General features: G+C 49.3%; 1 protein-coding gene across 1 annotated transcript in view; it reads right to left on the reverse strand.

The window, feature by feature from the left end:
* Podxl (podocalyxin-like) overlaps nt 1-25325 on the reverse strand; it is a 41529-nt gene extending 16204 nt beyond the window's left edge. Inside the window, exon 1 of the mRNA XM_013021542.1 lies at nt 25250-25325. Coding sequence (XP_012876996.1) covers nt 25250-25325 — 76 coding nt within the window. The remainder of the gene's footprint in view (nt 1-25249) is intronic.
* Nucleotides 25326-25697: the final 372 nt, after the last annotated feature.

Below are 25697 nucleotides of genomic sequence, written 5' to 3' on the forward strand. Positions count from 1 at the left end.
CGGAAGTGGCACTGTAGCTCAAGTGGTAAAGCGCTCACCTTGAGCTGAAGAGCTGAGGGACAGTGCCCAGGCCCAGAGTTCAAGCCCCACGACCGACCAAAAAAAAAAAAAAAAAGCCCAGGGACAACACCCAAAACTCTGAGTTCAAACCCTAGGGACTGGTATGTGTACATGCATACTCATGAGCACGCACACATGCACATACACACACATACATGATAATTAGTAAGCAAATACCTGAGATAGCTAACGAGCCAGCTTAAGTCATGCAATGATGAAATCTCTCTCCAGAACTGGCCAGGTGAGGTCATCCACTCACAAGCACTCAGCACAGGGTGCTTTGATTTGCGCCCCTGATACCAAGAATGCTGTACCCTAGGTTCAGTTCTGAGGGATACGGTCTTTAGAGATGCTGTTAGGAGGAGGTCTCTCCATTTATTTTTATGACTGAGCACCACAAGGAATCCCACAGGCCCCATCCATATTCCTCTCCTCCCTGCTTCATTATTTAGCAGCATGTAGGTCTCCTGGCAAAAGCAAATCTTAGAAGCACAATGCCCCATTGTTTTACCTCACTCAAGTCAATTCTGTGGGAAAGCCCTGTGCTCTGAGGGCTATCCTGGGCTGGGTAAGGCATTCAAGCATGGCAGATCCACAGCAAGCCCGGTTTAGCTCTCTACACCACAGCTCTTTGGTCATGAGCCTACAAAGCAACCAATGAGGGATGGAGAAAGAACGGATATGCACAATGAGCCATCTGGCCCATCAGATTTCTCCCCAGCCTCTCTGGGTGAGACAGGCTACCTCACATAGACACAGCCCACCAATCCCATCATGAACTGACACTCGTGTGCACTCATTATCCATTTCTACTCCTCCATTTCTAATCATTGATTAGGAGGGCAGCTACCTGCCGACGAATCGGTTCACATGCTTAGCTCAGTGGAACTCTTAAAAACAAAAACACCATGGCATGCCTTATACATTATTAAAAGACCTGGCCATTGAAGAATTTTTATCCAGTTCCCCTCCCCCTCCTCCTCCTCTTCCTCCTCCTCCTCCAGGGTCTTTCCTAAATAGGGCTAGCATCCTACAGCGATCCACTTTTGGCTAGCACCAGCATAGCACCCTATATATCTAAAGCAGGTTGCCTTTTTGACTCCTCGGCTAGCTGATCACAAAGTCTCCTGGAGACATGAGACACAGGCCTGGGGCAATGCAGCATGCCTGGCAGGACTAACTAGGCATGCCAGCACAGGGCCCATGCTGTGAATGCCACATCTTTATTTAGGATCTGTTTAGGTCTGGTCTTACATGTATCTTCAATTTGATCATGGAGAGTTATAAAATAAACTTAGATAAAAGAGCATGCTCGGCGCCAGTGGCTCAGGGCTATAAACCTAGCTACTCAGGAGGCAGAGATCTAAGGATTACAGTATGAAGCCAGAAGCCAGAAGACAGATCCGGCAGAAGAAAAGTCCCCATCAGACTCTTATCTCCAATTAGCCATTCCAAGCTGTGGCTTGAAGTGGTACAATGCTAGCCTTGAGCAAAAGAGCTTAGGGACAGTGGTGAGGCCCTGAGTTCAAGCCCTACAACCAACCAAAAACAGAGAGAGAAAGAACATGAACCAATAATGATAGAGAAAAATCAATAAAATAGGAACCAAACATGAACCAATAATGATAGAGAAAAATCAATAAAATAGGAACCAAACATGAACCAATAATGATAGAGAAAAAATCAATAAAATAGGAACCAAACATGAGCCAATAATGATAGAGAAAAATCAATAAAATAGGAACCAAACATGAACCAATAATGATAAGAGAAAAATCAATAAAATAGGAACCAAAATACAAAAGGAAAAGTAAATAGATTTGGAGATGGAGCTCTTACTATGTAGGCCTAAGACTTAAAAGAGTTTCACTAAGAAGAATAGTGGTGGCTCACGCCTGTAATCCTAGCTACTCAGGAGGCTGAGATCTGAGGATAATGGTTCAAAGCCAGCACAGGCAGTAAAGCCCAGGAGACTATTTAAGCACCAAAAAAGCCATTCAAGAGGTAGAGTGCTAGCCTTGAGCACAAAAACTCAGGAAAAGCAACCAGGCTCTGAGTTCAAGCCCCAGGACCAGCACCAAAAAACAAAAACTAGGGAGTTGGGAAGAACCACTCCCACTCTTAGAACAAGAAAGAGCTGAAAAAAGTTGATGACTTTTCTCCAGCCCATCAGAGAACGGAGGTGCTGTGGAAAACTGAAAACAATTTTCTTCAGATGGAGCTGACCCAAGCATTTGCTAAGCTGGAATGAAGTTCAATAGGAACCTCCAGGTAGATGTTTATTTATTACTATTCTTGTTATTATTGGGAATGATACACAAGCGCTCTACAACTGAGCTACACCTCCCAGCTCCAGGCATAACTTCTAGATCAGCTCCTAGAAGCTGGGTTTGGGTGAGCTTGATGCTCGAGGAGCTACAGATACTGAGCTGTGTCCAGTAGGTCCTCTCTAGAAAGCCTTGAAAAAGCACCCTTGTGAATGGGGCTGGCAGAGGGAAGACATCAGCCCATGTTCACACTCCAGAAAATTCCATATCCTTCCATGGAGAATAAAGGGGAGGGTACCTGTCAAGTACAGTAAAATATAATCCATAGCTTGGCGATATGGAGGAATCCCGTTGTAGCCGGGGAAGAGAACAGGAATGATAATAATAAAGTTCCACAAGGGCTATGTGCTAAGTATCACACCTAGAAAAGAGCCAGGAACACTGGTGAAAGCAAAGCCCTGGAGCCACAGTTTCCCGTTGCCTGAGTGAAAATTAACCAGAACACCAGAGCCCGTCCTTCCCCTGCATGACAATGCCAGCCAGTGCTGTGACAATGCAACACTGCTGAGGGGAGCTAGAAAGGGCAGACTCTTGCTTGCAGGAAGAAAAATCCACAACCATGCCAGGAGACAAACTGGGTTTACTTCTGCAGGATTTTGCAGCCCCCGGGACTCTGAAGGTATCCATAGCAACAACAGATTTTAAACCCAGCCCTGCTAGAGCAACACACTCTCACACTAAAGACGTAGTAGAAGAAAAGTGTCGTGGTTGCCTATGACAACCACTAATCTACTTTTTGTCTATGGATTTGCCTACTCTGGACATTTCCTGTCATATGCTGTCCTGCAGTATGTGGCCTTTGGTGGCTGGTGTCTTTTCCTCCGCTCTAAATCTGAGCTTCTCACTTTTGTTTGCCCAGTTCATCCAGGCTGCACCATGTGGTGTCGGTTCTTTATTCCTTTTTTCCTGCCAAGTGATAGTTCGTGGTATGTCTCCACCTCCTGCCCTTCATCCTCTCATGGGTTGTTTTGACTTTTAAGCTGTTGGGGGAAACGCTGCCACGTACACATCGGTGCCCACATGTTTACACAGACAGGTGTTTTCACTGTTTTGGAGGAGTTGTTTGCTCTTAGGTAACCATGTTTAACATTTTGAAGAACTAACAGCCTATTTTTCCAAACTGGTCACATCATTTGACATGGCAACCCGCGGCTTTTTTTGTGGATTCAGTTTTTCTACAACCTCCTCAACAAGTTCATCTTTCATTCTAGCCTTCTAAAGAAGGCACCAAGTCACATATCACTGAGATTTGATTTTAATTTCCCTAATGACTAATTAAGCATAGCAGTATCAAACAATGGATAATATTCCATGACCAAGGGAGATTCATCTCATGGAGAATTCAGTACTTGACAACCGAGTTACATAATTCACCGTAATAAAATAAGAAAATGCGGCGGGGGGGGGGGGGATAACCCTGCCCTATGCTTTAAACAGAAACCATCTATATCTGAACTAGGAATAGAAAGGAACTTCCATCCCTCAATAAATGGGGTCTCGGGTTTCCAGCTAACATCTTCATGGGGAGAGAATGCCTGCCCTCTCGTGTGGGAAAAGGCAAACTTGCTCTCACCACTTGCAGGGAAAACAAGTCTCTAAATCATTTCTAAAAGAAGGTTTTGTTATTTTCCCAAGTGAACAAAAGAGGGTTACAAGGTATATACAGCCCGGCGGTACAGTGCTTGCCTGGCATGCATGAGTTCCATTCCCAGCACCCCACCATACCCCCAAATAAACCTAGGCAAAAAGACCTAAAAGGAAAACTTTTCAGATATACTAAAGATAATAAACATATCTAAAGATGTTCAGTTTTAGTCACTGGGCAAATGGAGTAGAAATGCAAATTTGCTCAGCTCTTTGTAAAACAGTTTAGCAGCTTTTCCTTTGTTTTGCTGAGGATGAAATAAATCCAGGGCAATACACCTGCTAGGCCAGCATTCTTCCTCTGAGCTGCATCCCAGCCCAGTGTTTTGGGATTGGCTCTCACAATGTATAGCTCAGGCTGGCTTTGAACACTCTCTCTAGCCTAAGGTGGCTTAGAACTGCAATCCTTTTGCCTCCACCTTCTTAATGCTGAGATGGGCATGTACTACCACACCTGGATAACATTTTTTCTTTCTTTCGTTTTTTTTTCCTTTCTTTTTCTTTCTCTTTCTCTTTTTCTCTCCCTCCCTGCATTCCGTCTTTCCTTCCTTCCTTCCTTCGTTCCACCATGGGGCTTGAATTCCTGGGTGGTGTTCCTTTGCTGTTCCACTTTGAGCCACAGCTTCACTTCTGGTTTTCTAGTGGCTAATTGGAGTCTCAGAGATTTTCCTGCCTCGGCTGGCTTTGAACCAGGATCCTCAGACCTCGTCATCATGAGTAGCTAGGATTATAAGCATGAGCCTCCAGTGCCCCACCTAGATAGAATTTTCTTTTAACGTTTAGCAGTTATTGGGCTGGGAAGGTGGCTCAGTGGTAGAGCGCTTGCCTTGCATGCATGAGGCCCTGGGTTCGATTCCTCAGCACCACATAAGCAAAAAGAAAAAGAAAAAAAGCCAGAAGTGGTGCTGTGACTCAAGTGGTAGAGCGCTAGCCTTGAGCTGGACAGCGCCCAGGCCCAGAGTTCAGGCCCCACGACTGGACCCAAAATAAATAAATAAATAAATGCTTGGTTAAAAAAAAAATAGTTTAGCAGTATGATATGCTCCAGCAACTCCATTCTTATTTATACAAAAGAAATGCAAACTGTGGTCACACAAAAAGCTACATGTAGTGGAGCACTGGTGGCTCACAGCTGTAATCCCAGCTCCGCAGGAGGCTGGGATCTGAGGATCTCCATTCAAAACCAGCCCAGGCAAGAAAGTCTGGGAGACTCTTATCTCCAATTAACCACCAAAAAACCAGAGGTGGATCTGTGGCTCAAAGTGGCAAAGCACTCACTTTGAGCAAAAGAGCTCAGGGCCAGCACCCAGACCAAAGTTCAAGCCCACAACCAACAGCAGCAACAACAAAACAAAACAAAAAAACAAAACCCAACCTACATGGAATGGAAATGTCACAATGGAGATTTATATAAGAAAACAACAATATAATTCTTAAGAAGACAAAAGAGGGCTAGAGACTCGGTTCAAGTGGTAGAGCACCTCTGCCTACCAGGACAATGCCCTGACTTCAAACCCCAGAACCATGAGAAGGAAACAGAGAAGACACAAAATAATTAAGCAGGTGGCTTGCACGTGAGATGTTGCCAGAAGGCTGATGTGTTGACTGCTTGGTCCCCAGAGTATGGAATTATAGGAAAGGAGCAGGACTTAATTGGAAGAAGTAGGTCAGGGAGGGCATGCCCTCCAAAGTATTATCTTGTCTTCCTCTCTTCCTCCTCCCTCCCCTTCCTTCCTGGCTCCATAAGTGACTATCCTCTGCCAGCCTTCCACCATGATGCTTGGCTGAAGCCCAGGACCAATGGGATGAACCCAGCTACCACAGGCTGGCACTTCTGAAACCCTGAGGCCTGAAAACTCCTTCGTGTAAGTTGTTTTCTCAGGTATTTTGTTACCTCCATGAAGTGACTCACACAAGTGTGTGAAAGAACAACTGCCCATAAACCTGTCTCTCCCTGTCTGTCTTTCTCTGTCTCTCTGTCTCTTTGTCTCTCTCTCACGCGCACGCACACGCACACGCACACACACACACACACACACACACACACACACACACACGACAAATCATGAACTGTAAAACAAAATGAGGAGGAATTATCATTTCATATCCAGACTGGTTAGCACTTTTTTTTTTTTTTTGTCGGTCATGGGGCTTGAACTCTGGGCTTGGGCGCCCATCCCTCAGCTCTTCAGCTCAAGGCTAGTGCTCTACCACTTGAGCCACAGCACCACTTCGGTTTTCTAATGGTTTATTGGAGATAAAGAGTCTCACGGACTTTCCTGCTGCGGGGGAAGAGGGGGACAGCTTTGAACCGCGATCCTCAGATCTCAGCCTACTCAGCCTACTGAGTAGCTAGGATTACAGGCTTAAGCCACTGGTGCCTAGCTTGGTTACAACTTTTAAAGCCAAACAAGAATTTTTTTTAGCCACTCAAGAATGTTTAAATTAGGGACTGGGAAGGTGGCTCAGTGGTAGAGTGCTTACCTCACATGCATGAGGCCCTAGGTTCGATTCCTCAGCACCACATACACAGAAAAGGCCAGAAAGTGATGCTGTGGCTCAAGTAGTAGCCTTGAGCTGAAGAGCTGAGGGACAGTACCCAGGCCTGGAGTTCAAGACCCATGATGGACCAAAAAAAAAAAAAGAATGTTTGAAAGTACCAAGAATATGTAGCGAAAACTGATATAGACAGTATAACACCAATATCAAGCAAAGTTGGGCATGCATGTATCTCTCAATCCACAATTTCCATTGTACCACTAGGGGTTTACCCTAGGGAGATAAATACGTGCCTCTAGAAAATATTTTTATTTCACTTTTTCGGGGGCTTGAACTGTTCTTGAGCTTCTTTTGCTTAAAGCCAGCACTTAGGTCTGGAGCCAGAGCTCTACTTCTGGCTTTCTTTGTGATTAATTAGAACAGTCTCACAACAGTCTCACAAATGTTTCTGCCTGGGCTGGCCTGTGTTTTTTTTGTTCTTATTTATTTATTTTTGTCTGTCTTGGGGCTTGAACTCAGGGCCTGGGCACTGTCACTGAGATTCTTTTGCTCAAGGCTAGCACTCTACCACTTGAGCCACAACACTACTTCCGGCTTTTTCTTACTGACTTCTTTTTTTTTTTCTTTTTGCTTATGTGGTGCTGAGGAATCGAACCCAGGGGCTCAGGCATGCAAGGCAAGCGCTCTACCACTGAGCCACCTTCCCAGCCCAACTTCTGGCTTTTTCTATGTATGTGGTAATGAGGCATTGAACCCAGGGCTTCATGCATGCTAGGCAAGCCCTCTACCACTAGGCCACATTCCCAGCCCTGGGCTGGCTTTGAACCAGGATTTTCAGATCTCAGTCTCCTAAGTAGCTAGGGTTACAGGAGTGAGCCACGAGGGCCTGGCTAAGAAAATATCTTTATAGGGCTGGGATGTAGCTCAGTGGCAAAGCGCTTGCCTAGCAAGCGCAACGTCCTGGGTTCGATCCCCAGTACCAAAAAAGAAAAGACAAAAAAAATACAGTTAAAAAAAAACCCAAACAAGAAAATATCTTTATATTGGCCCCACATAAGTAAGAACTAACCAACAATAGTAGCATCGGATGAATAAATTTGATTGTAATCATATACTGAAATAATATACAGCACCAAATATGAGCTTTGTTTGTATTTATAAGCATTAACTCAGAAAAAAAAAATCATACCCAACATAAAGACAAGAATACTTATCTGAAATCTGGTCATGGTCCCAGTATTTGGGAGGATAAAAGAAGAGTATGTTCAAAGATTAAAAAAGAAAAAAATAACACTTGTTGGGTTCCATTCCAAGGGTTCAAAAATTGACAAAATTACACCAGGAGCCGGTGGCTCACGCCTATAGTCCAAGCTACTCAAGAGGCTGAGATCTGAGGATCATGGTTCAAAGCCAGACGGGGCAGGAAAGTCTGTGACACTCTTATCTCCAATAAATCACTATAAAACTGGAAGTGACACTGTGGCTCAAGCAGTAGAGCGCTTGCCTTGAGCTGAAAGAGTGCAGGGGCAGCACTCAAGCCCAGAGTTCAAGCCCCATGACCAACAATAAAAAAGTGGCAAATTAATAATTGCATGTTTTATGCATGAAAACTGGAAACATTACAAAAACTTCATAGAGGATTTATCACTGAATTTTGGATAATAGAGGAAAATAGGGAGCTGTGAGTAGAACTTTTGTTTGTACATTTGCTTGTTTGGGCTGGTACTAGGATTTGAACACATTTTTCTGCTTGCTTGGCTGCTGCTCTACCACTTGAGCCCCAGCCCCAGTTTTTTTGCTGGTTAATTCTCTTGGACTTGTGGGGCACTGATGGCTCACGCCTGTAATCCGAGCTGCTCAGGAGGCTGAGATCTGAGGATCACGGTTCAAAGCCAGCCCAGGCAGGAAAGTCCATGAGATTCTTATCTACAATAAACCACTAGAAAACCAGAAGTAGTGCTGTGGTTCAAGCGGTAGAGCGCTTGCCTTGAGCTGAAGAGCTTAGGGACAGCGCACCCAGGCCCAGAGTTCAAGCCCCAAAACCAACAACAACAACAAAAGAATCTCCTGGATTTTTCTGTATGGTTTGGCTTTGAATCTTGGCCCTCCACATCTCAGTCTCTTAAGTAGCTAGGACTGAAGGTGTGAGCTTCCAGCACCTGCCCTGGTTTTTATTTTCAGGGACAGCGGGACCAGTGCTGTAATGGTGAACAATGGTGTTGATATTTCAATGGACACAGTGAAGAGTGAACGTGGTCAGAAGCAAGCTTGCAGGCACGGACATTTCCATCAGATCCAGCAGGGAGCCAGTGCAACAGCTACACCCAACAGTTCTGGTATCTTTGTAAAAGTGGGAGGGGCCAGCTTGGATAAGAATGTTCCTTTGCTTGACCGCTGGTCTCATGGTAGGGTCCTCTCGATGGCAGGGGTGGGTACTCTACATTTACTTCTGGACTGTGTGATAGTATCTCTAGTAGTCGGTGTGAGAGTTTGCACTGGTGGCACCAGTGTTGGCAGGTGTGGGTGGAATCTTCCCTTGGACAAGGCACTGTGAAGCTGGTAGGAAAAGTTCTCAGCCCTCAGTGAGCACTGCTGTCCCCTGAGAATTCACGGTTGACCCTCTCAGCCCTGGGCTCCACTCACAGACTCAAAACAATTGCGGACCAAAGTATTGTTACCTATGCACAGACCTTTTTGTTCCCATCATTCTCTTAGCATTACAGTGTAACAACTATTTTTATAGCATTTGTATTGAAGCACACAGGAGAATGCGTGCAGGTTCCACCAAGCCGACTGCACGGAAGAGTCTGAAGATTTTGGTGCCTGAGAGGCAGGGGGATGGGAGAGACCCTGGAACAAACCGACTGAAGATGATACAAATGGGCTGGGGTCCAGAGAACTCAGCTCTGAGGGTAGTGTGTCAACCTTGCACTGCAGCAGTGGGTTGGGGTGGTGATGAGGTCTGCGGCATGCAGAGAGAATGGAGATGAAGGAGAGCTGGAACAGGGTTAAGTAAAAGGCCTGGCTGTTTCTTTGTCTATGCAAGTCCTGAAGACCCAGGACAGCAAGCCAGAGTTACAGCACAGTGGAGGTTCAGCAGGTTGCAGAGAACACAGAAGTCAGCAGAAACTAGCAGGGCCCAGGTGCCTTGGCAGGTAGAGGATAGCACAGACCAACTTTAGCCTCCTCCTCCTCAGGAAGAGGTGAACACCGCTTAGCCCCTCCTGGAGGACCAGAGGCCCTCCTGTTCCCTGCCACTTCAGACGAAAGAGCTGGCTCAACTATTAATAGCAGGAAAGGAAACTGGAAAGAATGCCCCAGGAAGAGGGTGTGTGGAAGGCCGGCAGGAAGGCAACGGAGGCCCCGCCTGGACACCCCTGTCCGCCTCCCTTCCCTCCCTTACCCCCAGCTGCCATCTCCACTGAAACAAAACTAAGGAGTTCCAAGGGCGGAGACTAGTCAGGACCAGCCCCTGAATTCCCGGGCTGGTGGGATCAAGGGCAAATTTGAGCAGCCTCCAGCCCCAAGGCCTGGACCAGCCATCTGCCCTGCCGAAGGGCATCTGTAAAGCGGGTAGATTCTAATGCTCCTCTGAACATGGATGTCCTTTTCTGGGTGAGACACTGGGGACAGAGGCTGGGCCTTCAAAGTCACCTAACTCAGCAGACCCTGAAGACACCTTGCTCTGGGCCCTGCTCAGGGTCCAGAGTCGGGAATCTTTCCCAGAGCTGCCCACCTCAGCGCTCATTTTCCCAGTGGGTGACTCCTGCTCCATGGTCCCAGGAGGAGCTGCCAGTCATGGAGAAGGACCTGGCTGGGCTACCCTGGGCTCAGGCAAGTGAGATGGAAGCCCTCCCTGCTCCCCGGTCCAGGCCCACCCTTCCTAGGCTCTGGGTTCACTACTGAGTTATAAGTGGTGGCTGGGAAGGATGGTGAAGCAGGGCAGGGCAGGGCAGGGCAGGGCAGGGCAGGGCAGAGCAGGGCAGGGCAGGGCAGGGCAGAACAGAGCAGGGCGAGGGGTCTGGGGCTGATATAGTCTCTGAAGGGCCTGGGCTCACTATTGGCTCTGTCATCCCTCATTCTCAAGCACAGGGGGCTCCATGCATGTCTCACCTCTGCATCCCAGATTCTATTGCTAACATCAGTGCCCATCGCTCCAATGCTCTCCCTCTGCAGAGACTGGCCTGATTCCTCATCTCCCTCTTGCTTAGCTGAGTACTGGTTTTGTTTCTTCCTGCCAGAGACCGTTCCAGAATTTCCCTCCCTCTAGTCCTGTGTGGCTTCTGCTCCTTGGAGCTGCAGCCAGAGAACTCACGCCCACCCCCTACCCTTACAGTTACCTAAAATTAAGGTCTGTAAGCTATGTGCACTGGAGGTGCTAAAGGCACGTCCATTTCTCATCTCTTCCAGCGTCCCTTGGCGCAACAGTGGCACCATGCCAGTCTTTTCCTGTGCCCGCATGTTCCTTACCAGGACAGATGTTAACAGACTGAGGGCCCATGCACATAACCCAGCATTTTCTCCCCTCAAGATGTTTAACTTAATTACATCTGCAAAGACTCTTTGTCCAAATATAGTAATTATGGGAAATTCTAGAGATTTGACTTGGTTACCTCTCTGCTGGGGTGGTAATGTGGCACCGTGATCTGCCATAGGTCTCCATTCCAAACATGAGGACAGCCTTGCTGTCTGTACCTCTTTTGGTTGTTGTTCATGGGGCTGGAACTCAAGGCCCGGACACTGTCCCTGAGCTTTTTCACTCAGGGCCAGCCCTCTACCACTTTCAGAGCCATACTACCACTTCCAGTTTTCTCATTATTTAGATAAAGAGTTTCAAGGATTTTCCTGCCTGGGCTGGCTTTGAACCACGATCCTCAGATCTCAGCCTCCTGAGTAGCTAGGATTACAGGCGTGAGCTACAGGAGCCCTGCTCTACTCCTCTTAACGGTCCCAAAGAAGGAGTGGCTCAAGTCCCTTGGCAGAAGTTGTTTATGGACTGGATGTGTATGTCCCTCACTTCCTGGACCTGTGAAACCCCCCCCCTCCACTACTGTGATGGAGTTAAGAGGTGGGGCCTTTAGGGGGTAAATGGTTTGAGGTGAGGTCATGAGGGTGGATTAATGTCCTTTTAAGAAGATGAAGAGAGACAGGAGCTTCCTGACTGAATTGGTGTGAGGCCACAGCAAGAAGATGGTCATCTCCAAGCCATGAGGCAATTCCTCACCAGAACCTGACCATGCTGGCTCCGTGACTCAGTCTCCTGAGAACTGAGAATGCCTTCCTGATGCCGAAGCCACCAGCACTGTAGTATTTTGTTGGGTTGCCACAGGAGCTGGACTTGCTAAGACAAGGGGTTCTGGGCAGAGGCTGCCAGCAAGAAGGGTAGGGCCCCAACATGCCCTCCCATAGGCAGGTTGCCCTCCCATGCCTGGGCTGAGTGTCAGGGCACAAATATGGCCATGGGCACCTGGCCATGCTCCCCTCTGATTAGCTGCTGTGACTCTGGGTGGCTGTCCCCAGGAGGGTCATCAGGACTGGCCCCTCAGCCTCACCTCCCCAGAGAGGGGGCCCGGGCAGCCTTTGCAGGGGAGATCATTGCAGGCATTCTTCAACTCTGAAAGCGGTTTGCCCTTATCAGCTGTTTCAGCTGGCCTACCTGGCGCTGGCTCTCCAGGACGGAGCCCTGTCTGTCTGCCTGGGCCCCTAAGCCAGGGGAGTGGCGACGGTCTAGGGTAGGCACCTTCCCTGCATGAACACACCCTGACTCATTCCCTCCCTCCTCAGTTTCCCTGGCTCCTTCTCCTGAGAGTGGGCTACAGTGCCCAAACTCACATCTGCCACATGTTCCTGTCTGGCCCCAGGAAAGGAATGGAGGATGGTTGGCAAGCCACCAGCTCCAAGTCCTCATACTGGCTGTTGCCAAGCAAGGTTCTCCATTTAACACAAAGGTCAATTCTATTCCTCAGTCTCCCCATCTGTCAAAGGGAGCAGGAGGTAACTAACATGTACCTTTAAGTACCTGGAGCAGTGGGTGCTCAACGATTATGTACCTGTGTTACCTTCCAGGTGTGCTGTGTCCGAGGAGGAGAGCGGTGCCTCCACGCTGACCTTCACTTGGCCCCCACCTGCTAGCTGCCACGCTTCTGTGCCAACCACCTGTCCCTCCAACGCTCAAGGATATTCAAGGATTGCCAAGTGGAGTGTGAGACCGTAAGGCTCTTCCCTCCTTAGTTTCCAGAGGGAAGCAATTTTAGGAGGACCACAAGATTACTGCAGTAAAGGGGCTGGGCCTGGGTCGGCCAGTAAAAGGACAAAAACCAAGACCTGGGCAGGGCTGTGTCCTCACCCCTTAGAAAAGAAGCTTTTCCTGCTGTCAGCTTGAAGTGGTGCCTTCTACCATCCCAGACCCCACTCCTGGTTGCAGAAGCCTAGCAGGAGAAAGCTCAGCGGCTGGAACCTGCGGCTATCACAGTATTTCGGACCTACTGCTCTCCCATCCCTTGGAATCAGGGCCAAGTGGCCCTGTAGGACAGAGGTGGGGAGTGAGGCCTCTTCTCCTGGGTATGCCTCTCTCTGGCATGGCTTTCTTGCTGAGGGAAATGAAGCTCCATCATTTCCACCTCCCTCCCTCTGGAAGGCTGTGGATGGAGATGAGAGGGCTGAGAAGGATAACTGTGGAAAAAGCCTTCACTATGACACATTACAATACACCAAGCATGGACCAGGTGGTTAGGTCTGCACTTACACGATGTGAAAGGCCAGGAGGCTTGTGCTGTGGTCCTGTAAGAAGGCTGGGCTTGGAGGAACAAGGAATCTCATAGAGCAGAGTTGCAGTTTGGGCAGATGGAAAATGGTTTGCAGGTGGTGGTGGTGATAATGTCTGCAAACAGTGTGAACCAGGGAATACTTAAGGCTCTCTTAAGTTTATCACATCTGAGAATTGCTGAGCCTTCCTAGAGCTGGGTGCTATGGTTCCTGAGGACCTGCTGTTGGGGTCCTCAGAGACCAGCTGCTTTGCCCTCTTTTAAAAACTGTTTTGAGGTATATGGCTCCTCCGTTTTCTGGATGGAGCTAATGAGCAGGCAAAGACCACTGCTGTGAAGTTCCGACTTGCGGGGAGGGGAGGGATGTGCCGACTTCCACATCTGGGGTTGTTTTCCAGCCCTCACAGAGGCAGCAAGCCCCTCCAGCAGCCAAACCACCCGCTTGGATGTTCACTATGACTGTGGCCTCCAGAGTCACCCCAGTTACCTGAACTTCTTCACACTACAGTCTCATTTCCTCCACATTCATGGAACACTGCACCAAGACACACGAGTGAACCAAAACATGGTTTTTGTCCTAGTGGACAACAATTGCGGGAAGAGGGGCTTGGCCCACAGGAAACGCCTTGCTGGGCTTGTATCTCATGTGATTTAACTGCGCAGGTGTGTCTCCTCGTGTGATGGATGGAAGTTCTGTCTGTGGAGACCTTGAGGCTTTGAATGTAAGGACACATTGCTCCCACTGTAAGAAGAGGGCCTCAAGAGCACGTAGCATGATGTGTATTCTATTTATTTTCACTTTTACTTAGGACGTATGATTTTCACTTGGACATTGAAGAGTTTTACAAGGAAGCTCTATGGAATTATTTGAGACTAAAACTTGGTTTTAAAAGAAAGAAAATGTTTCATTGAAGAATTACAGATATTCAAATCACAGTGCATTAAGTAAGAGCTCAGAGAAGATGGCAATGGGACATGACCACCCCAGGAGGGCCCTGTGGTCCTTCACCTTCACCCAGCGGTAACAACTATTCTGTGTTTTGTAGCAGGGGTTTGCTTTGCGCATTCATTCATTCAGTCATTCATATTCATTCGCTCACTCAATTTCTTGTGGGGGTAAGGTTCTACCTCATGGCCTCACACATAACCCATAACTACTGAGCACGGGTTTTGGTTTTCTTTGAATTCCCCATCAGTGGCAACACCACCTTTACTCCCCTGCTCTGTTCCTTCTCACGGTGTGTCCCTGTTCACTGTCACTGAATGGAGTGTTCTGCTGTGGGAGTCTGTCACTGTTTATATACACCGAGCACAGGGATTTGGGTGAATTCTACTTTGCAGCCATGATGAACAGGGCTACCATGAATGCAGCAGACTAGGGCTTAGGTAACACCTGAGTGCACTTCAAACTGGACGGGGCCAAGGGCCTGTGGTCCTGCAGAGCATGGATTGAGTTGGACTAGATGGCCCCTGCCCCAGGCCTCCTCCTCACTGCACCCTCCATCTCTGCATGGGCCACCCACCCAAGCTAGGTCCCAGACATAGCTTGTCACTCAAGTGGTAGGTACAGAGGGAAGCGGCACTGTGGGGCCAGCTCTGCAGCTCAGCAGGCTTCAAATTCCACAGAATACACAGAGGGGTGAGGCTCAGTGACCTCTTCCATTCCTTCCAATAAAACTCAGAGGACTGCCGGCCACCGGTGGCTCACGCCACCTCCCTACTCAGGAGGCTGAGATCTGAGGATCGTGGTTCAAAGCCAGCCCAGGCAGGAATGTCCGTGAGATTGTTACCTCCAATAAACCACTAGAAAACTGGAAGTGGTGCTGTGGAACGCTCTCCTTGAGCTGAAGAACGCAGAGACAGGGCCCAAGCCCAGAGTTCAAGCCCCACAACTGACAAAAAAAAAAAAAGTCAGAGGCCTGAAGTTGGTGATACCCACTCTGCCCCTTAGACTCTAGGCAGAGGTCAAGGGCCAAACCCCATTCCTAGCTGTACTCCTGAATCCCTGGGCAGGAAGCTTCTAAAGGTATTCTTTGCAGTTTCTCTATTCTGAGTAGCAAAAGGCAGAGAGTAAGAGGAGAGCCCTGGAATGTCATCAACTATGCCACGGAAAACTCCTGGGTTGCTGCTAGGGCCCATTGGTGGCCTCTGCTTCCTCTCCTTCTGATCCCCCCACCCCCACCCCTGCTGAGGGCCTGAGGCCCAGGGAAGGGGCTAGGTTCTTCTAGTGCTGGAAAGAGCCACTAACCTTCTTAAAACAATATCCTCCCGGGGCCTCCTAATCCCCTGGCTTGCTGCAGGCCATGTGAATCCTGATCTGTCCAGCTGGGCAACAGGCCCAGGAGCAGCCAGCCCACTACCAGTAGGAGGGAGGCAGGTGGGAGGAGATACCTATTCCTGCCTTGACTCCTCTCACCTGCCTCAAGGCCTAGTCCTGGACAAAGGTCCCACAACAGGATAGCACCAGGGGGTGGTGGCTGATGCCCTGCACTCTGTCTAAGCTAGTGTCAATGGTCATTAGTGTGACCTATGCACAGCCATCACACAAAAGCCAAGGTGAGCTCTGGGGATGGGAAGGGTGGTCTCTGTGTGGAGCTGGGGCCTTGTGGGGCCTTGATGTCCCTGTCTGTCAAGAAAGGGAGAATACCCATTTGGAGATCAAAGTGAACACTAAGAAATGTACGCTTATCTGAATGCATAATACTTATAACTCCAAGTCTACAGAGACTGTCCTCACGGAGGATAGGTCTGGCTGCTGGAAGCCAGGCCAACATCCTCCTGTGGATGAGGGACATCAAAGTCTGGGCCCAGTCTGGCTGCTGTGTGTCCTGCTCCTTGAACCCGGGGACAGGAGTTTCTTTCTCCTGTGCTGGAATTCTCTATGCATCCATCTATCACACACCTGCCTCCATCCTGGCTCATCTTAAACTTGACCACTAGCCTTTCCTAAGGCCTTCTCATTTTCACCAGATGCTGCCTTTATTCTTTTTCTTGTGCAAAGGAGACTCAGACTAGAGAGAAGACTGACAAGACCAGGAAAGGCCACACAGCCCGGATGGATCAAGGACCCGACTGGAACTCAAGCCATCTGGAGAAGCACCTCTGGCTGTGGGCTGTGGTGCTGGCCTTGCCCCGTCCCAGGAGGGCCTGCTTCGTGACCTTGGGCCTTGCACACACACTTGCAGAGCCAAAGCACGTGTGCCTCTGGCACTCCATTCTTCCCGTTGCAGTAAGTCGGTAAATATTTTTCCGAGGGAGCTAGCTGTCATTCCCACACCTCCGCGCCCGCCTCCTGCAGCCACGAACGCACCAGATGTGTCCAGTTTCTCAGTGGCCTCTGGCAACCTCCAGCAGGGAGCAGCCTCCATTCCTGGCCTGACACAAGCCAGGGCCCCACACCAGAGAGCAGTCCAGCAGCCTCTGCGGTGGGACAGTCACCTCTGAGAGGCAGAGCGGGGAGCTCGGTGAGGCACGCCGACACCAGCTTCCACCAAATGGAAACTGAGGCTCATGGTAGCAAAGGACAAAGTCAGCGTGCTCTGCGACCTGGCTGCAGAATGCCAGGGTGACCCACTCCTCGCATCCAACCCCTGCACTCTGGGCTCCCCGCAGGGAGGCGCTGAGGCTCAGCCTGTGTAGTGCCCCAAATGTCACCCACTTACTCTCAAGGCCAAATATCAAACAGCCGAGAATTCCATCAGCCAACTCCCTGGTTAGTCCGAGAGCAGACAGCACAGTCTGGCACCCACCCTGCAGGGCAGAACTGGACTTCCTCAGGGTTTGAAGGTGTGGGCTCTGCCCATGGTCAAGGTGTAGGTGGGGGGGGGGGATGCGGGTATGTCACTTAAACAGAACAACCTAAGTAACCGACTGAATGAGGACTGGCTGCTAGTCTCTAACCCCACCCCACCAGTTAAAAGAAAGGCTCCTTTTAGACAGAGATCAGTTCCTAGGCTGCTCGGCCTAGGAAGTGAATCAGGACCCCAGCCTGCCTCCCGACGGGGCCGGGCGGGGCGGGGTGGGGCGGGGCGTGTGGGAGGGGAGTCCTTTCTGATATTCAACAAGGTTTAGTGACATCAGAGAGAGAGCAGAAGGCGGGACCACAGTAAACACACACAGATGTGTGCAAGCACACACGCACCTGGGCTTCACGGCTCTTTTCTCCCCAGGAAACTAAGAGCAACATGGAACGCTCCATTTGAGGCTTTGTAAATCAGGAAAGGGGTTGGGTTGGTTTACGTCTCTCAAGGTCTCTTCGGAGTCAGCCTTGGGGGTCCTCAGGGGATTAAGAGGGGGTTCCTATCAGCTCCATGGCTGGCACACTCCCATCCACACCTTGGGTCACCCCCTCCCCTCCTTCTTTCAGCAGTTCTGGTATTTCAACACAGAGCCTCATGCTTACTATGAAGGTACCCCACTGCTGAGCTCCTCCTCTAGCCCGGCATTGGCTGGGCGTGTGCCACTGCTACCATCTGCCTGTTTTAGGCATCCCAACACTGCTGGGATGACAGGCACAGGCCACCATGCCCATCGCCCTCTGCTCGAGGCCTTTTCTACCCCACCTGACGTGGAACTGTGATCTTCCCAATCTCAGCCTCTCAAATAAGCTGGGATTATAGACTGGATCACCAGTACTCAGCTACATGTTCAGCTTATTTGTTGAGATGTAGTCTCCATTAACTTTCTGACAGGCTTGCTTGAACTACTGCTATTCTTTTGATCCCCACCTCTCATGTAGCTGCGATTACAGGCATGAACAGCCATAACCTGGCCTTCCACCCTCACTTTCTTTCTCTGTTCTTTGGTGCATTTCCAGGCTAACCACCCCCGCAAGTGGTGGCAGAAGCTGGGAAGCAGAGGCCACGTTTCTTCAGCCCCTCTTGTGCCCAGGGCATAAAGCAAATCAAGGGGAAGGGGCTTCTTGGAACTTAAGGGTAAAGTAAGTCGTGGGCCCACCGTGGCAGGTGACATCTCAGGTGTGGGGAAGGGAGCCAGCAGGGCCACTTCTTTGCCAGCAAGCACTATCTTGGCAGTGTTCCTTAGGACGGGGGTGCTGTTACCTGTGCGTGCTCACTGTCCTGTCTGGGAAGGGTGACTTCACAGATCCATGTTGCTTGCAAAGCTCACACAAGCTGGTTCTGAGTTCCAGGGACTAAGCAGCCCCTGCAGCAGTACACAGGTGACAGCACTGCTGCTAATGGGGGGCAGGAGGGGGGGGACCTCCTCCAGCCCAGGCGTGGGGCAGGAGGAGGGTCCTCACACTAAATTTAAAACTCAATGTGAAGCTGCAGGGGTCGCAGACTCCACACACCAGGGGCTAGTGGCACAACAGGAAAACAAAAGCCAAAAGCAAGCAGCAAACCATGTCCCCACCTGACCAGAAAGACCAAGTGTCAAAGTGCAAGTTTGGGTCCTTACCATCCTGCATGCTACTGTTCTCTTCACAGGACCTCTAACTGTTCTCTAAGAAGCAACATCACTGTTAACACCCAGAAGGGACCACCAAGCTCGGACTACAACTTGTTCCAAAGAACTCTGGTTTAAGAACCTTTACACTATTTGCAGCTTCTCATGTGGTTTCCTATAAAAATCCCTTAAAAAAAAAAAAGGTATGGTGGTGCTTGCCTGTAATCCCACAAGGTATGAAGATCATCAGTTCAAGATGGCTTGAAATACACACTAAAACCCTTTAAAGAAAGAAGGGTGAAGAGAGAAAAGGGGAGGGGAGGGGAGGGACGGAAGGGAAATCTAAGGTTTCATTATTATTTCAGCCAGGTCTTCTTTAGCCAGCCCAGATGCATACCAGATATTTTGGTGGTTGATTCTATATTGGGGTGGCTCAGGGCTTTACATAGAACTCTTCATGGTTCACTACTGAAATCACTACATCCCAGGACAGCCTGTGTTTCCTGGGCAAATATTAGTACATGTTTTATAAAAACAGGGTGAAGAAAAGGCTGTTTAGATGTGAGGGTACACAAAGAAAGGCAATAATAATCCTTAGAGAACATGTCAGGGCTGCTGAGATCATGACATGCACTGAGCTTCCAAGAAGAGACTAGGCAGCAGTTCCCAAACTTTCCAATCATGGGTTGCTTTTATTCATAGAACCATTTTAAGTTATTATCAAACATTCTTTGTGAGCCTATTAAAATCTTCAGTACTGGGCTAGGAATGTGGCTTAGTCTACGGTAGAGTGCTTGCCTAGCATGTATGAAGCCCTGGGTTTGATTCCTCAGTACCATATAAACAGAAAAGGCTGGAAGTGGAGCTGTGGCTCAAGTGGTAGGGCACTAGCCTTGAGCAAAAGAAGCTTAGTGACAGTGCCCAGGCCCTGAGTTCAAGCAAAACAAAAACAAAAAACTTTAATATTAGCATTCTTTTTGGATGGTTTGGTATGTAGCTTGTTTACCAAGTGTAAAAGTGATGAAACCCCTTGTGGTGTGCTCCGATTTGCCATTTGAGGAAACTGAGGCCTGGGGTTGGCGCAGGTCTGTGAATACTTTCCTGGCTCCCTTCCTATTTTCCTCCCATCTCTCCTTTTTGTAAGTAAATATTCCTTTCCCTGGTTCCTATCAGTTATTGGACTAGAACTTCATGTGCCTCCCTCCCTTCCTCCCCTCCTCCTGTCCCTCCCTGAGGAGGCAAATATGAGCTGGCTGCACAAAGGCCAACATCATGCTCACTGCCCGGCTGCATGGTGTCACCAGAACTTTGGTGCTGGAGTCAGGGTAGGGTGGGATGATGCCATGCCAGGAAGGAAGCTACTCAGAGGAAGTGAGAGGCGAGCCTGGAATGCATGGTTGAGGGATGGCGCAGCAGGCTGCCCAGAGGACCTTCTGACAATCATGGGAGCATCATCCAGGTAAAAGCAGGGCCCCGTAGAGATGGAGTGACAAATATCTGTGCAGAAACCAAGAGGCAGGGCAGGTGGCTACCAAAGTCCCTTCTTAGCTGAACCCATTCTCATCTAGAACTAGAACTAGACTTTGAAGGAAAACGCTTGGCTCAGGAGGGTCACAAAGCCATGCTGCAGCATGGGAAGGGCCAGAACAGGGGCTTTCATCACAACAGGCACTGAGCTTCAGAAAGAAAGAAATCCAAAACCCTGATGTTTACTGTTGGTTGGTAAACATTCCTCACCGTGGAAGAAGGCATTTGTGCCCGTTTCACTGTCAAGAGAAACAGAGGCCAGGGAACAAGTCCAAGATCACGAGCTTATCAAGTGCCAAAACCTCTAAGTTCAAGGTCAGCAACTTCCCATCAAAACACTTCCACTTTTCTCTCTTGTCTGCAGCACAGTTTTCTGTCCCCACAATAACCGACCAGACCAAAACTGGGCTGCACACAGTGGGCGGTCATGAACCTTGTCCCCAAATCACCTCCATACACCTTAAACCCAGAGACGTGACCCCTTCCTGTCCTTGGCTGAGGTCTACAGAACACCTTCACCAGGCCTGAAGCCACTAGTCCTCACCGGTCTCACCAATGGGGCAGGGAGCCTATGACAGTGTTGTCCTCTGTCCCCTACTTGCCACCGTGAACCAGAGCAAAAGATGGGGTACAGAGGCACTTACCCCCATCTGAAGGGTGGTACGGGAACCCAGGTCCCCCTGTGTCTGTTTCAGTGAGGCCCAACTCATGGGGGTCGCCAGGGACACCCAGCTCGTGGTGCGGCTCAGGGATGAGGGATGTGAATGGAAGGAGCCATTACTTCAGGCTGGCTTTGCTTTAGTGAGTTTTCAGGTAGGGTCTTGCATTTTTTCCAGGGTAGCCTCAGACCACAACCTCCCTACCTGTGGCCTCCTGTGTCCCTGGGATCTCAAGTGTGCACCACCACACCTGGTGTTATCGATTGACATGGTTAACTTTCAGCCTAGACTAACACTGAACTGCGATCCTCTTTGAGTAGCTGGATTCTAAGCATGAGGCATTGCTTGGTCCTGAGCCAGGCTTCCTTGTGCACTGAAAGTTAACTGCTCTCTCAGAAGGAAGTGTACAAAACCAGGGTCTGGGCTGCACTTGGCAGAGTGCAGGGGCAGGCAGTGCTTAGAGGCCATCAAAGCCGGGGTCTGTGGGGAACGTGGAGGACACTCCTGGCCTTTCCCTCTTGCGCAGATGCTGCTGCTGGGTGGGTGATTAGAAAGTAGCTAGGGCAGCTAGAACCCCAAGGTTTTCAGGAACCAGCACTGCAGTAGCAGGCAGTGCCCCCTACTCCAGCATCCATTCTCTGCTTTTTTTGATTTCATTTGTTTTGGTTTGTACCAGTACTGGGACTTGAACTTAGAGCCTAGGTGCTGTCCCTTAGCTTTTCCACTCAAGTGTAGCATGTTACCACTTGAGCAACACCTCTACCTCTGTCTTTTTGGTGGCTAATTGCAGATAAAAGTCTCACGGACTATTGTACCTAGGCTGGTCTTGAACTGTATATTTCAGATCTGTCTCCTGAGTAGCCAGGATTATAGCACCAGGCCTCTGCTGCTGCTTTATAACTCAATCTCTGATTTTTAGTGAGGTACCTGGGTGCCTGAAATAAAAATGTCTGTCTTCCCTTGCAGCTAGATGTGAGACTACATTCTACTCAGTAAAAGGAAAGTGTTATAAGTCTATAGGTTTGCGGAAGAGCTGTAGCCCTTTGTATCTTCCACTTTATTCATTTATTTATTTTTGGTCCTAGTCCTGGGGCTTGAACCCAGGGTCCTGTGCTGTCCCTGAGCTTTTTTTGGTCAATGCTAGTGCTCTGCCACTTGAGCCATAGCTCTCCTGACTTTTCAGTGATTCATTGGAGGTAGAGTCTTATGGACTTTCCTGTCTAGACCAGCTTGAAACCTTGAACCTCAGCTGGCAGCCTACTGAGCAGCTAGGATTCGGGCATGAACCATGGATGCCCAACTCTTGTCTCTTCCACCTTTTTTTGGGGGGGGGAGGGGGTGTCAGTTGCATCACTTGAACTCAGGGTCTGGGCACTGTCCCTGAGCTTTTGTACTCAAGGTTAGTGCTCTAGCACTTTGAGTCATAGCGCCACTTCCAGTTTTTTGGTGGCGAATTGGAAAATAGTCTCACAGACTTTCCTGCCTGGGCTGGCTTTGAACTGGGATCCTCAGATCTCAGCCTGCTGAGTAGCTAGGAATACAGGCGTAAGCCAACACCTGACTCTAGTTTCTTAATGGTTTGAATCTCAGCAGCCATCCTAGATGTCAGAAACTCTGATTTTCTAATCAGAGTCAAAACTGTGATGATCTAGCTATAAGAGATACAACATACCTGCCCTCTGAACTTCACTACATGGAAGACATAGCTTCTGTCTTGTTTCATCCACTACTTTTTCGTTGTTTTAAGTGATCAAACCAAATTCTAACAACCAGCCATCCAAATGTTGTTTAATGTGGGACAGCACAGGAGGCCTGAGGTTAATATACCTACCACAACCTCCTCTTCCTCTCATGCCTACTCCTCCAAGACCCAGGGGGGCCTCTGTCTGCAACCTGCCTCTCTTCTTCCAGAGTCAGGTCAAGAGTTATAGTTGGAGAGCACAGAGCTGGTAGATGAAGCTTTTCAGTTTCAAAACAACTGTGCCCTTCCTTTCCTCCCTCACTCCCTCAGCAGGTGTTTACTGAAGATCTGCTCTGTGCCAGGAATTCTTCTGGATGCTGTAGCTACAGAAGTCCTTGTTCTCACAGAACTTAAGGCCTCATGTGGGAGATACAGAGAGAGGTGTAAACATGAGGTCAAGGGTGCTCCGCAGTAAATCAAGCAGAATAAAGGGATAGATAGTGTAGGGAGGGTGAGGAGCTTTATGCAAGGTGACCCCAGATAGTATCTCTGAAGACAGCTTTCAGGTCAAGGATGGAGGGAGAAACCAAATAAGCCATGCAAACATTTGGGAGTTGGTTGGGTGACTGTCTTGGTGCCGGTGCCTCAGTTTCCCCTCTGAAATAGGCTACTTGATGGCAACATTATGCTGACCTAGCCAGGGCACTTGGTGGCTCCAACTGGCATTGGAGTAGGGTGGCATTGGAATCAGACTGCATGGAGACGTGAGAGGTAACCTGGACAGGTCTGTGGACTCTAGCTCTGTGCCTACCACCTGCCTCATGCATAACAGATCTGCTCAGGAATTCCACAGTGCTCCCTCTTGGGCTTCGCCTGGCCACTGGACCTTTTACCCTAAGCAGGGTCAGGCAGCTGGGGAACCCTATTCAGCCCTGGTCTCCAGGGGCTTGGCTCTGGGAAGGGCCTCCTGCACCCCAACCCAGGACTGAATGCAAGGTTCACTTTGCCACTCCTCAAAATTCTCTTCCCCTGGGCTGAGGCACACAGCTTTCCGGCTGTGACAATTGGCGGACGGGGTGCCACCCTGCGCCCTGGCCCTAGGGAAGTGCGAGGTGGCTGACCTGAAAGGGATAAGGCTTCGAAGGAAAGGAGGGTGTGGGTGATGTGTCAGGGAGCCGGGTGGGGTTGGAAGAGAGGAGAGGAAGGACTGGGCCCCTGAGGCTCGCTGAGCACAGGGGGTTCTGTGCTGGCTGCTGCTAAGGAGAACCAGGGATGTGGGAGATAGGGGTGGGAAATCCTGGATCCGCAGGAGATCCTGCACGGTGTGGCCAGTGGTCTCTGTGCATTTCGGGCACTTGTTGGAGGCTGTGGACACTTCAGAGCTCGCTCGTCAGACAGCAAGAGACACATACACAGTCACAACTTATGGTGGCCAGCGCTGTGATAATGCTTGACCAGCTCTTGGAAGGCCTAGATCTTCACTAGCCAAGTGACTTCAAATCTGTTTACCCTAATGACAGATTTAAGCACAGTCTAGATTTGTCTCTGGGTTTTGAGGGGGAGGGGCAAGGACGCATGATAATTCTGGCCTCTGCTTGAAGGACTGTTTGGAATGGCTACCGCAGGTACGAAGCAGCTCCCTGTAACATCTCTCATGTTGACTTTCTTGAAGGCTGAGTGTCTCCATTTCCCAGGAAAGTACTGGCACCAAGGGGGCTGAGTTCTGTTACTGGCTCACTACAGACCTGTGCATCGTTGTCTCCTGCTGAGCTGCTAAGGTAAGAAACTCATCATCTCTCTTGTCTGCATCCCTCATTGGGAAAATGAGTAGGATCTAGCAGATGATTTCTAATCCTAGCTACTCAGAAGGCTGAAATCAGGAGGATGGTGGTTCTAGGCCTACCCAGACAGAAAGTTCAAGCGATCTTTTCCCAATGGAAAAGGCTGGATGTGTTGGTGTGCAGGAAGCAAAAATAAGATCACAGTCCAGGATGGTCTGGGCAAAAATCAGATCCTATCTCAAAAATAAACAGAGCAAAAATGGTTATAGAGATGTGGCTCAATGGTAGAATACCTGCCTGGCAAGCACAAAAGTCAGAGTTCAAGACTTAGTAGTACACTTAGTAACACACACACACACAAATGAAAAGATGGAGGGAAGTATGCAAATTATCCGTTGCCCACTGGGTTCTGTTTTAAACAATCCACTGGCTGCTACTTGAAGGAATCTGCTCCTTGCACCACTCCCTGTAACCTGTCATATTTTCTTGAAGGCTTTTCTTACAAAGAATACCTATATAAAGCCAGGCATGGGTGACTAACATCAGTAATCCTAGCTACTCAACTCAGGAGGCTGAGATCTGAGGATCATTGTTCAAAGCCAGGAAAGGTTCAAAGCCAGTCTGGGCAGGAAAGCCCATGAGACTCTTATCTCTAATTAAACAACAAAAAAATCAGAAGTGGAGGTGTGGCTCAAGTGGTAGAATGCTGGCCCTGAGCACAAAAGCTCAGGGATAGTGACAAAGCCCTAAGTTCAAGCCCCAGGACCAGTACCAAAAATGAAATAAAAATAATAAAGTCATTTGGCTTCTAGGACTCCACCAGTCATATCCCAGGTCTGCCACTTCCTCCCATCTCCTAACAACCCCCAACAGATGGGACACATGACAAAGACCCATCTACCTTCATGGTGATCCTGGGAACTAGATGTGCCAGAAAACCCTTCCAAGCTGAGCTTCCTGACCAGCCTCAGGCCCATGAGCACAAATGGGAAAGGAGACTAGCACTCTGGCTGAGATTATGAGGAGTCTCCTGTGGACTCAGACTTGGGCTGGTAGGTAGGAGGCGCAAAGCAGCAGCAGTAGTTGTCAGACATGGAGAACAGCTTCCATCTGGCTAAAGCAGAACCTTTACATTCAGCACATCAGAAGAGGTCTGAGGCCTCTGTGGAACAAGTGTGAAGCAACAGTACAACCCAGACATCCACACCCCAAATCTTTCCCTGAACTCCAGCCACTATGGAGGGCTTCTTGCCCTGCCCATTGGAAGTGAGGACTTCAAACTACACTCTGAGCCATCCCCACAGGCCACTGGAGTGGTATCCACTGGCTAGACAGGACACGAATTGCCG

This window comes from Dipodomys ordii, unplaced genomic scaffold (assembly GCF_000151885.1).
Source record: "Dipodomys ordii isolate 6190 unplaced genomic scaffold, Dord_2.0 Scaffold56, whole genome shotgun sequence".
Classification (NCBI taxonomy): Eukaryota; Metazoa; Chordata; class Mammalia; order Rodentia; family Heteromyidae; genus Dipodomys; species Dipodomys ordii.